At 42.9% G+C, this 13,383-nt stretch overlaps 1 protein-coding gene across 1 annotated transcript in view; it reads left to right on the forward strand.

The window, feature by feature from the left end:
• Window positions 1-13,383, forward strand: part of LOC146796816 (metalloproteinase inhibitor 1-like) — a 79,148-nt gene that overhangs the window by 32,566 nt on the left and 33,199 nt on the right. The window contains exon 3 of the mRNA XM_085631378.1: window positions 4,638-4,804. Within this exon, the coding sequence (XP_085487504.1) occupies window positions 4,681-4,804 (124 nt within the window). The 5' untranslated portion in view covers window positions 4,638-4,680. The remainder of the gene's footprint in view (window positions 1-4,637; window positions 4,805-13,383) is intronic.

Here is a 13,383-nt window from a genome sequence, read left to right on the forward strand (position 1 = left end):
TATACGAAGGGCCCTATTTCTTTGCTACTTCAGTAAACTACTAAACCAATATGCTGCTTAGTGGAATGATACGCATCTGAGGGGGTGAAGTGTCTAATTGCATGGCACAAAAGGCAAACTTAAAGGACTGTGGCAAAGAACACTTTGACTCAGTCATGAAGATCACCAATAAATCCTGGGACTTTGCTGTTAGCTCCCAGTAAAGTGACAACACAATTTTGATAGTGCACAAAAGCATCAGTGATCCGTATCCACAGTAATTCGGGCTCTGGCATAGTGTTGTGTTTCCCTAATTGCAATTCTACTTCTATCCATATGCCTTCTGGCATTCTTTTATGAAAGAAACCACTTTACAGACAGGATTAGATGATGTATTTATTCCTGTAAAATAAATCTAATATCTCTTTATCGTCTGAAAGTTGTTTGATGCTTGGCATCCTGCTGTTGCTTCCTTAGGTGGTTGGATCTATCCCAGCCACTTGCAGTACTTTGGATATTTATTGCTAAATGCACAATTAGGTGTTTTGAGACTTCTTCATAACAATCAACACTTTCTTAGACCGAGATGTGATCAGCTTAAAAATTGAAATTAGTGTTGATTAGATCCATAAGAATGAATTCGTCACCCTTGTTACTGAAAATAAAACTCATAGATTAATGTTTCGCTAAATACTCTGTCTGCTAGAAAATGTTTTGTGTGGGGACAATTGTTAGAGATGTTAATAGAAAAGAAGTTAAAAACTTAACAAGTTGGTAAAGTGCAGACATCATAAACACTGTCAGATTTCATTACCTTAATCTGAGAAACTGGATTATTAGTTGAAGTGGATGGGAGTCCTCTTCAAGTAACAATGGCACCATTCCTTACTAGGTCCAGTTAGGTCTCAATAATGTAAACCTGAGTACTGCCCATGGTAGCTGTACCACAGAGGAGGCAGATTTAATTTAGGAGAACTATGTAAAGCATTTATAAGTATCAAAATAGTGAAAAAGGAGAAAAACAGCACAGTAAAAATCCCATTCCGATATATAGAAGATAGAGTACATTTTAATGAGCAGACAAGCACCAAAACGATAAAAATCTGTTGTAGGGAACCAGAGAAATGATTTTTTAAAGCTTTAGATGTTTCTAGCACCAAAACGTACAAAGCACCAACCATAGGTTATCTAATCACGCTAGACTCTGTCAAAGTCAAATGTTAAGGGCGACAACGATGGAGCTTGTGTTGGATACAGGGACCAGGTGTTTCCCAGTGGAAAATTTACCTTCTAACTTAGTCGTTTTTCTAGAGAAAAATCCTTGTCAACAAGGTATTCCGCAAATCAGGGTGCCAAGTGGATCCAAAAAACGGGCTCGTCAATGATGGCCAGGTGAAGCAGAGGATCTTTGTCAGAGCCTCTGCTCTAGCAGGAAGTTCAAGAATCTTGACGTTGAAGGTGGGAAAACTGTGAGCTGACCAACACTGATGTTGGCCCCCTCGAAGGCGTTGTCGTCGTCTGGTAGCTGCTCGGCATTGGTCCAGGTGAAGTCCTCTGTGTTTAGAACTTTTCTGGCAGTCAGGATCCTTTCTGCGAGGCAAGCCATCAAGGTGAGTCCGACCGGCAATTTGATGTGGATGGCGGTCTGGTGGTAGCTTCTAATTCTTTTGGTAAAAAGTTTTTAAGTATCCAGTCTTGCAATTTTAAATGGCGAAGACGCCACTATAACACTAGCCAAGAGTCGAATACCTTGTCCCCTTGGGCAGAGCTCTGGGAACACTCATGAGGTGGGTTTAGGGAAAAGAAAAACTCTCATGCAACCTATTTCTGAAACAGCCCCCCATTCCCTCCCCCAGGATCAGTACCACTCTGGCAGGTCAAGTCTAGGTGTGAGTTACATCTGCCTCTTACAGGGGATGCCCCTTTAAAGCTGGTATAGTTGGTGGGCATATCTTCCTGGCCATCCTGTCCGGAGCGCTCCTTCCAGCCAAAGCCATTTGTTACCTTTCCTGGGAACCATTCACAACTCCCTCCTTGCAGGGGTAAGCAGACTGTCGGGCACCTGTTGGGGGGATTAACTCTAAAAAGGCTACTAGAGGCTTTAGGCTTGAAAATTCCAACTTTCTAAAAGTGGCATTTTCAAAATTGTGATTTAAAATTCGACTTGATCAATAGATTACATTGTGTAGTACTAATAATTTGAGCCATGGTTCTAGCTATCCCAAACTGAACATATGCATTATAAGTTGTTATAGTAGAACCCAGTGCTTTTCTGTGGCCTGTCGGGTCTCCACTTCTCAGGATCGGTGCGATGCTCAAAAATGGTCCATCTCTCGATAGCTTCAAGTCTGTTTGCTGTTATAGCGCAGATCAGTGAAGTGATCGAGCGAGGGAAGGAAAGGATGGGGACAGCGGGGAGGGAGACCTGAAATGACAGTAACAGTAATGTAAATAACAATAAAGAAATCTCTATCGTATTCAATGTACAACTTCACCTATAAGCTGTCTAAGTACCTGTAAAGAAAAAGAACATGAGCATGCATAAGAGCTGTTAGCGGTAACCATAGTTCCTACTATTTCCGAATAGGATTTGGAACCATGCACCTTCAAAGAAGAACTCTTATCAGTGAATCTAAAGAATGAACAAAACAGAAGAAAACATCATAAATGCAACAATCTTGTTTTCTTTGTGGAAATTCAAAGATGTCTAAAATAAGCAGCTATACACTAAAACCTACTTGTCTATTGCCAAGCCTGGCTTCACAGGATAATCAGAGAAACTGCCAACAGACTCTTCTATTATGCCCTGCTACAATATATGGCCTGAATATTGTGAAGAAACAATATACATTCAGAAATGCAATGCCAAAACATGTTCAAATAACTCCCACACGTCTGACTGAATTTTGCATATACTCTGTAACTTGAATAGCCCCGTTATTTCACCAGGAGTAATCTTCTTAGACCATATAGCGTCTAATTCATATGCATGCATGAGACATACAATAAACGTACGTACATATAACACAAGAGGTGTGCTCGTTTGCACTCGAGCACACACAATAAGGCCAGCTTTAGTGAGCACCACGATTTCCAAACAAGTCCTTCGAACTGCCACACACACAAAAGGATTGCCGATATCCCTACAACCTGCAAGAGACAACAAAGTGTGTCTCACCAACACCGGGACACGGGACACCACAATGTTGGAATGAGGAAAACTCGGTCTCCTCAAGACCATGTGAATATGAGCGAGAAACTGCTGTGAAAATGTCTGAAGAAAATAGGAAGTTGTTTAAGGTGTACATAACACCCTTACCAGATACCGGCTAATGAATCACACTTAGCCTCCGAGGACGATGTGGAAATGAGCGCGGACCCGCTCCGAGGACCTCCGGGGAAAGCAACAGGAAAACACGAGGTGTCACAGACACCCTTACCAGATACCAAGTAATCGAGTACCCAAACGAGAACCATCCATGGTACTCTGCCGAGAGACCAAAATTAGCGGCAGCGTTCACCAGAAAGCGGAGTCCTTTTGTTCATCTCCGCTTGCCGCTTCCCGCTTCCTGGAACAGGGCGCACCACGTCCCGGTAACGTGCGTGACGCTCCGAGGATCATGGGAGCTGTAGTCTTTGGCCCGTATTGTTATTGTGTATGAACGCGATTAGAGCGTGTTCGGTGTTACGTCCTGGAGGCTTTACGGTGAGAGACAGGATGACAGGAAGGGAACGAGGGTAAGTGTGACAGGGCCACAGCGAGACACGTCTTTGGAGATTTTTCACTGTCAGGACATGTAAAACATAAGTATTCATGTTCTATGTTTTAAATATCCTGCACCCTAAATCTAGGTGTTTGGGTCCACAAAGGATGGTTTAGGGCTCGCAGGTGGAATTAGCAGTTTTAAAACTGCACACTCTAGCTACAGGGGCAGGCCTGAAGGCGTTCTTTGCGTTGTCACTTTAGTGGTGGCACAATAGGTGCTGCAGTCCTCTAGTGTCATTTACTTTACATGTTCTAGGTGCAAAGAGTACCATATACTAGCCAATCAGGGATTAGCCAATTCTACATCTTTTAGGGTTCAGAACACATACAGTGTGCACTGGAGAGCAGCCCCCTAGTATTCAGAGTCCATACAGAAGCAATAATAAATCCAGCAAACAGTGGGTGGGGGTGGGGGGTGTTGACCATGCATTTTCTTACACTGAACAAACATTATGACCACCACTAGTTAGGGCTCAAAGACCAATGTAAATGATGTACGTGATATCATATACATAGAGATGTTAAAACATGAATTCCAGTGTTGGTGGGGTGGTTAGTTCTGTGGTGCTTGAAGGACGGTAAGATATTGAATTGGTTGAACTTGGTGTGTTAGTTACTGTAGCTTAAAAGAAAGGAGAGGGAAAAGAGTGACGTGAGCATCTCTCCATCTGCAACATTGATCTCTGTATTGCATCAGCACAGAGAGGCTGTTCATACACTGGCATGTCTATTTTGGGTATCATAACTTATGTACTCTAATTTAGTTTGAAGGTATACATTTCTGCAATTAGCAGACAGATAAGGGCCAGAGAAAGACCCAAGACCTTTTTTCTACTTTTCTGTTTAATACAATGGAAACATATATCCTAGTTTCATTCTTTTATCATCTTAGGTCAACAGACATCAAGAAGGTTCAGCCACTCCCGATTATCACCATGGATGCCGAGATGCGGTTGTGGATTCTTATGACTTTGATGTCAATTGTAGCTTATCCAAGCACAGACTGCTGCACCTGTCTGCCCAACCACGCACAGAAGGCCTTCTGCAGCTCAGGCCTTGGCAAGTATTGCTGAATCAGAATGTCTGACACTGGTCAAGTTTTTTTTGTCTGACTGGTTGAGATTTTTTACATCAGTTGAAAGGTTTTGGTCCTACAAGGTTCTCTACACAACAACCTGAGGAATGCTATGGAACAAACACAGCAGTTGCATGTCATGGGGGCCAGAGTGGGTTCAGAAATTTTCTGCGTCCCAAATACTCTCTGTGCTGCTGTTGACGATTTTGTGTATGTTGAGCACCTTCAAAAATAAAACATTCTGAATCCGTAGGAAATGTGCTCTAGTCTTTATTGTGTGAATGTAAAAGAACTAATATCAATGTCTGGCACGCTGTCTTGGAGCGCTCTCTGTCCTCAGAACGCGCGTTGAAACTTAGAAGTAGCTGGTGGTAGAAGTCTGCTCACCAGTCCCAGGGCGCTCTATGCCATAGTTGCCGAAAAGGCTAAATCCATTTTCTTTAAAGATTGGACTACAATTCATCCAAAATGTAAATAATCAGACTTTTAATACTTGTTTAGAACCAGTTCCATCATTATCATCATATATCTGGTTTCCAAAAGAAAGGATTCAAAATTTAATCCCATTCATTCGAGGTCATTGTGACCCATCGCCAGGGGTGACCGTGCACAAGTGAACCTCCTCATTCCGAGATTCTGCATTAAATTTGGAAGGAGCAGCTACTTCTAAAACAAAAACAAAAAAAAATCCCATAATGAAATTGCCCCTGTGTAAGGTAAGTGGTGCGCATGTAAAGCGCTCCAACACTTTCGGGTTAAGTTTGTACTACATGAAAGACATTGCGGGAGGAGGAGGTGAAGGGGACTCGCAAGCACCCTATATCGATGGAATGGGCCATGTTATTGTATCAGTTTCGACAGCTTTCCCCGGGAGCTGACCCAAATGACAGCTCCCCTACGTCGTCAGTCCCGAGCACACAGTCACAGGCCCTACCCAACTGATCTCTCGGAACCCCGCCCGCACAAGCTCATCACAAGCCCTGGCGTCTGGTATGCTGTCGCAGTTCTCGGTCGAACCAACTAGGATAAGCACGCATGAGTCGCAGAGGTGTCCTACCCCTACAACGCTGTATACCTTCACTAATGTAACTGGATATATTCTTCCATACCCATTCCTTAGTTTATGCCCGTGTTACGCCCCAGTTTCTATGCCATATCTGGAACCCGAGACAACAGGATATAAACATCATGCTCTTTCTATACATTGCTTATGCTCCCTGTTTATGTACCAGCAATATATACAGTGGCTCTGTCCCACTACTGGATGTATAATCTGCTATGACCATCTGATGGTTATGTATGATGGACAATGTCTGAAATATGAAAATGGCAATAAAAATAAGTTTAAAAAAATAAAAAGTTTGTACTACATGAAAGCATGAAGAAAATTAATTGAATAAAAATAAAAGGCCCTGAATAGAGCTTAAAATGACATGAGGAAGAATATAGAGGGATATGCTCGAGGAGGATAGTGGACATGAGGGAGGTCGCGGGAGTTGGTTAAAGCGAGGGGCATGGTGGACATGGTGGGTTAAAAGTAGGACATGGTGGGTTAAAAGTAGAGGGATCGGTCAAAAGAACAGCGGCGGCTGACAGTGATGGGTTAACATGCCATGGATGAAAGCAGACGACTGCAGATGAATAGGACATGTTACAACACAAACTTTTACAACGCATGCCTTTACAACGCAGTTTTTACATCGCAACGTCCATTACAACGCATGATTTTACAACGCATGCCACCACAATGCACTTTTAGAAACTACACTTAAAACGCATTCCATTACAATCCATACCATTACAACGCATACCGTTACAACGCATAATACTTTTAGGGCAACAGTAGTGTAAGTGTTGGATAGTGTAGGGGTAAAAATTACTATTCCCACTCCAGTGAGTGCAACAGTAGGGTAAGTGTTGGAAAGTGTAGGGGTAAAAATTACTATTCCCACTCCAGTGTATGCAACTGTAAGGTAAGTGTTGGATAGTGTAGTGGTAAACATTACTATTTCCCATTACTTACCTTATAATGCGTTGCAATGGAATATGTTGTAATGGCATGCGTTGTAGTGACTTGTGTTGTAATGCCTGCATTGTAATGGCATGCGATGTAAAGGATGTTGCGTTGTAATGACTGCGTTGTAAAGGTAGTGCGTTGCAATGACTGCGTTGTAATGGTTGTTTCCCCTGCAGATGCACTCTTATGCAGTGCTCGCTAAGTGTCCCTGTGTAATGTAAGTGGTGCACATGTAAATCACTCCAATCCCTTCCGGTCGAGTGTGCGCTTCATAAATGCGCCTAAAATATAAATCAATAAATAAAAGGCAATGCGGTGCAGGAAGCAGACAGAGTGCAAACACATGCACTCTTTTGGAGTGTGAGGAAAGAAGTACTTTACTCCTTGGGAGAGACAAACTCACTGTAGACCGCCTTAACCAAATGAAGCCAGTATTCTTAAAATATCCGGGTTAGCCATGCGGGTTAGTGCAGGACACCACAGATCTGCGCACTCCTCGAGGGTCACGTGTTTACAACCAGCCAAGTCCTCTCAGCAGCTTCATTCCTGGTGAACTCTGTAAAAGGAGCGGTATCACATCGGTGAATGACGCCGACGATCAACAGTGAAAGCAATCTGGTTTGCAAAGTGCACTCTGTGTGTGTACTAATTATGACTATTGCTTCTGAGCATGATTAGCACAATAACCAACATTATGGTGACAGGGCCGGACTGGGAACTGAAAGCAGCCCTGGCAAATGTTGCCGGACCAGCCCCCGTCCGGCACGTTGCAAACGCAGCGAGCGAGCCCGACCACTACTAGGGGGGTTTGGGAGAAGACAGACCAAAATGGTACATTTTACAGCACGTTTTTCATTACATATTCAATTGTATTAACTGACGACGTGTGGTCCTGTGTCGAAACTAACACAGGCGAGGGAGCCATCTTCATCAAAATTTAGGCTATCCAAGATGATTCCTGCAACATCTCTTGAGTTCAAAAGTACCCTCTGGGCGCACATCTTTAGCAGTTAGCATGGTGACCTCTCGCCATGACGTCACAAAGATTCCAAAACTGGGCTTTCTTGTGAGAATGTATTGCATTTTGGGTGTTGCAGTCTTCATTTCCTCTAATTGAACTAGCTAGACTCACATGCTTAATAGCACTGCTTTGTAGCTTAAATGCTTTGTAGCTTAAATGCGTGTGAACTAATTATGATTATTGCTCCTGAGCATGATTAGCACAATCAAGACCGAACAATGAGAGGGGGGACAGGGAGCTAGTTAGAAAGAGGTCCTGAACCAATGCTCCAAAAGTTAGTACAACAACAATTTCAGTGGTATCAGTTCCTAAGGAAAAGGGGGAAGGTATATGACAGGCAGATCGGCTGTAATCAGTGTACAGTGTCTCCAAGTAGACTTGAGTGTGCCAAGAGGAGAGAAAGAGTACTCCTATATAAATCTTGTGGTGCCCTCACACACCCTTGCGAGTGTATAGCATCATCATTGGGCAGGTGCTCCTCGTGGGGGTGGCGCTGCAGTCCCTCACGTGCCCGTTTTAAGGGGCTCTCTGGTGGAGATCTTTTAGGAGTTGCCGCATTTGTGCATGGGGGTGTGTGGGTCAGAAAGTGGTGATAAGTGAAAGATAAAAATGATCCAAAGGACAAAAACAGTTTATTGAAAAGTCCTTTGAATCAGGATAAAAATGTCACGGGATGGAGACGCAAAATAATGCTGGAATGAGAGGGGAAACTAAACAAATAAGATCCCGCTGCTCTCAACCCGTGTGGTGAGTATCGAGAGTGTTTAAGTGTACAATGGGGTCGACATGTTTCGCGCTGAATAATGGTCCCTAATGGATCCTAGAGCGCTTCATCAGGACCAGTGTGAAAGAATGTAGATATGGGAATGGGGAAAAGACGCCCTATATTCCCATGTGTCCTTCTTATAGGTTATAATACATAAGTACTGTAATTGGGACACGTAATTATGCGTGTACCCTGTTCTCAGCCCTCCCTCAATGAAGAATGAGCCTCCTCAGCAATGCCGTAGGAAGGTAGAGGCAGTTCGCGCTCTTCCTTGGTGTGCGGGACGACCTACCCGACATTTTTACCTTGAGCTTTTTTATCAGTTGATGGTATTTGTGCTGGTGTGCATTCTGTTTCTTGGAGAGTACATGTATATTATGATTTAGATTCTTTACCTCAGCTGTTATTAACTCTTCAAAAATATCAATTGAATCCCTAGACAGGATTGGAATAAACATTGATTTCGGTTTAAATCCTGTAATTGCAGTAGCAGAGACATTTATTAGTTGTTGTTCCAATAGACACCGTGTACACCCAGATTGTTTGAGTGTAGGTTCATGATTTTGTAAGGCTTGTAGGTCACATAAAAGGCTGACATCCGATGCTGACAGATTGCTGTCACCACTTGCCCCCCCCCCCAACTGTTCCCATTGTGTGTTTACTTTTCTTTAAAAGGTGGAACTTTTTTAATTTTAGCTTTTGAATGAACTTATAAATGTCAGCCCTGGTTTGTGGATAGTCAAAGATGCTCTCAGGGCAAAATGATAGCCCAAGTGATAAGAGTTGTTGATCAGCAATGTCCAAATTGATTCCTGACATAATTATTGTGTTCGTTTTTCCCATAGTGTGGGTCACTTGTGTCTCCAGTTTCTGATGGCTTGTTTCCTGTTTGCGTGCATTCTCTCGTTGTTTCTGTCTTTCACGGTGCTGTGCATTCCTCCTCTGTCTGTTTTGGGGTTTGCCGGCCTGGAGCGCAATGTTTGACCCCTTTCCTGCCGTAAAAAATGCAAATCTTCGGCTAGTGTTAGTTTCGTTCTTTGATGTACTATTTCGCCGGCAGCGCATGTGTGTTGTTCTGTCTCTGGTTCACTGTCCACGGCTGAACTGAGGTCAGACATAGATATGGTTGCCCGTACCTCACGACTGGAGTCCGCTATGGCTCCTGCCTCTGTTGTAAATCTTACTCCTTTTAGCGTGGCTTTGGCAGCATCATATTTGTAAAAAAAGTGAATATCTGCCCGTTGTCATATTCATTCTCTTCCCTTTGAAATTAAAAGGTCTTTCGTTATTTAATTATGTCTTCCTTTTTCTTGAGTCTTGTTAACATGTCTTTTCTGAACTTGGTTGTTACATTGCTGCCATCCATTGCCTCTATTTGTTCATTTATTTTTCCAATCTGCCTTTGTAGATCAATTCTATTAATTTCTGCATATTTCATAAGGATCTCCACAAGCTTTCTCGATGCATCCAAATTACATTCCGCCCACTCCCGAAGCATGTTGGGATAGGGGTTCCCATAGTTTGATGCAAGCATTTTGCTGAGTCCCCGCGGGGTTCTACCCACTTCCAGATACTTTGTCAGGGACTTATGTTCCCACCATTTGGCTTGTTCTGATTTCATTCGTTTTTCTAGTTTTGTGTACAATTCCTTTTTATTTGAGGGGCCCCTTCTAACCTCTTCATTGCTCGCTTGTGCGCATGGTTCTAGACTTGGGGTCTCCACAAACATCCCATCTGCTGCCTCCTCCCTGCTTCATATATATATATATATATATATATATATATATATATATATATATTACCTACTGGCGGTCGCCAGTAGGTAGTTATAGTTAGGACCACGTTTCCATAGGAAAACCTCAACATTCTATTTTGAATAACTTTGGCGCCGGTCGACGAATCCTCGCGAATTTCTCAAAATAGGTGGGGCGCTACGCTCCGCTCCTACCCTGAAAGTCTCGGGGGGATCCGTCAAGCGGGGGCTGAGATAAAAGGGGGGTCCCAAAACGCGTTTTTCCCATGCATTTTTCCATAGGACCTTTAGAACGAGCTACAGCCCGAACGGCTGAACAGAATTACTCAAAATTTGGCAGAGAGGTAGTCCCTAGGTCAAGGAAGTGCCTTTTGTAGGTTTGGTGTAAATCTGTTCAGTAGATTCTGAGAAAATAGCCTTTAAATCAATATATATATATCTGAGCCCGCTTACGGTACGCTTACCGTACGCTTACGGTGAGCGTACGGTGGCGTGCGCGAGCGCGATTCTGATTGGCTCTTAGATCTTAGTAAACATTCGAATCGGCCGAAACCAGGAAGCGGCGGCCGCCATTTTGTGTATTTCACTCTGAAAAAAAAGAGTGAAAACAAGGAAAGGGGGCAATGAGGAGAGTTACAGACCCCCTTACATTTGTGAGGGGGTCGAAGAAGGACTGTAAAGTACAAAGAAAACATTTATTGATTTTAAAAAAAATCACGGGGTACGCGTACGGTAAGCTTACGGTAAGCGTACGGTAGAAAAAAAAAAAAAAAAAATGAAAATCAGATTTAAGTGTTTAGATATTAGGGGGCTCTAAAAAGAGCCGTTGTGTTTATGAAATGATTTTTTAGTGGTACCTACAAGTAAGTACCGATGCAGAGTCTAAGGTTTAAGAGGAAGACTCTGTTCCCTTCATCATTGAAGTGCACACCATCTCCTCTATAAATGTCTTGCATGTCATAACGCAAGTTGTTGTGGTAAATGGCACCCATACCATAGTCACGGAGGAAAGCAGAAACAGATTTGTTGACGTGCTTTCTTGCTTTGTCATCGCACCGCGTGCCCACCGTGCGTGCACGGCACTAACTGCGTAAAGTGGGCGCGCGGTGCGCGAAGCACACCGCGTGCTCACTGTGCGCGCACGGTGCGCGAAGCGCACCGTGCGCGCACGGAACGACCTGCGTTAAGTGGGTGCGCACGCCACGAATGGCGTAAAGTAACTTAGCATTTAAAAAACCGTACAAATTCACTGAAAAAACCATAGGTTTCACACACGTTATAGTTAGGAATTAGCATTTAAAAAACCTTGCAAATTCACTGAAAAAACCATAGGTTTCACACATGTTATAGTTAGCGGAAATTTTACTGATAAAAAACCAATGAAATTCCCCCGTTATAGTTAGTGCAGGCAACTATAACTCACGCGACCGCAATCTTCTGCTGATGACATATGTGTCTTTATGAAAAAAAAATATTTGTAATATATGTATAGCTAAAAATGTATGGAAGAAGACATGGGCAAATAAGTGTCTAAATACAGTATTAGCATCAGCAGAGGATTGCGGTCGCGTGAGTTATAGTTGCCTGCACTAACTATAACGGGGGAATTTCATTGGTTTTTTATCAGTAAAATTTCCGCTAACTATAACATGTGTGAAACCTATGGTTTTTTCAGTGAATTTGCAAGGTTTTTTAAATGCTAATTCCTAACTATAACGTGTGTGAAACCTATGGTTTTTTCAGTGAATATATATATATATAAAATTATATACTACTATGCGTTCCCTAACCTAGATGCCTAGGGTGTATGTGCTCTTCCAGGAATCCCCATTGGATGATCCAACCCCATTACCTGAAGGCAGCGAATGTAGGTTCCTGTCATGGTCACAAGTTGGACTTCCCACTCAGAGGGATCAGTAAGCAGCTGGGCTGAGGTTTCAGCAGGTGGTGACCTCACAAATGACAGCAAATGCTCCTCTCGCTCAAACACAGAAATGCTTCTTTATATATAACCTTATCAGGCTGACAGTGTTATGATCTATTGATAGCTTCATTGCCTTATGGATGAAAACAAATAAAGACATTTGCACAATGTGTGTCAAGGCCTTGTACGTGGTGTTCAAGGTGTCATGATAATGTTTCTACTAAGGTAAATTCGTAAGCAATGTAGTTTCAGTGAAATTAATCCTGCACTGTCACCCATGCAAATGTGTGTCAAAAGTCATCGTGTGAAAGAGAAGGCAACTTAGGAAACGTGTAAATGGTTAAATGGCAGTGTTTTTCCCCAGGCCTAATTAAGACACATTACAATTTGTTTCTCTTCTTTTTGATTAACACCGTGGTGTAACTTGACTTTTTCTTCAACGAGGCATGGAATGCATCGTTCTCCAACCCTTGCTTTCAGCCCTAAACCTGCCCCCCCCCCAAGCTTTACATATGGAGACGCTTCCAGAGAGACATCTATCATTCTTTCATTTCTCCCCGTAACTTTTTAAATATTTTGACTACACAGTGCTTGTTTTTGAATGCTTGTGTGTAGCAGTTCATTTTGAGTACTCGGCAAAAAAACGGAACCACATGAAGAAGGTTTCCATGGCACACAAGGCTTGAAACGAATCGTTCTCCAAGCCTCACTTTCAGCTCTGAGCCCCTCCCCCGGGTTTTGCATGGGACGGTGACACCACAGAAACATTCATCATTCTTTCATCTCTCCCTGTAACATTTTAAATATTTTGCCTGCACATCACTTTTTTTTACAGTGCTTGTTTCTAGCAGTTTGTTTTGAGTACTCAGGTTTGTCATGTTCTGTGGTTGCGAAACCATGTCCTACCTTTCTAGCCTCCTAACAGAAATGCCAGCAGTTGAAAAACAAACACAAGCACAAGCGCTGTGCAGGCAAAAGCTTTTTAAAAAAAGTCCCACGAAGCAGATGAAAACAGTACTTGGGCCATGGGAGACTGATAAGAGAAACACACAGACGGACAATCAGAAATGGTATGCTACAGC

The sequence above is a fragment of the Triturus cristatus genome, chromosome 10, assembly GCF_964204655.1.
Source record: "Triturus cristatus chromosome 10, aTriCri1.1, whole genome shotgun sequence".
Classification (NCBI taxonomy): domain Eukaryota; kingdom Metazoa; phylum Chordata; class Amphibia; order Caudata; family Salamandridae; genus Triturus; species Triturus cristatus.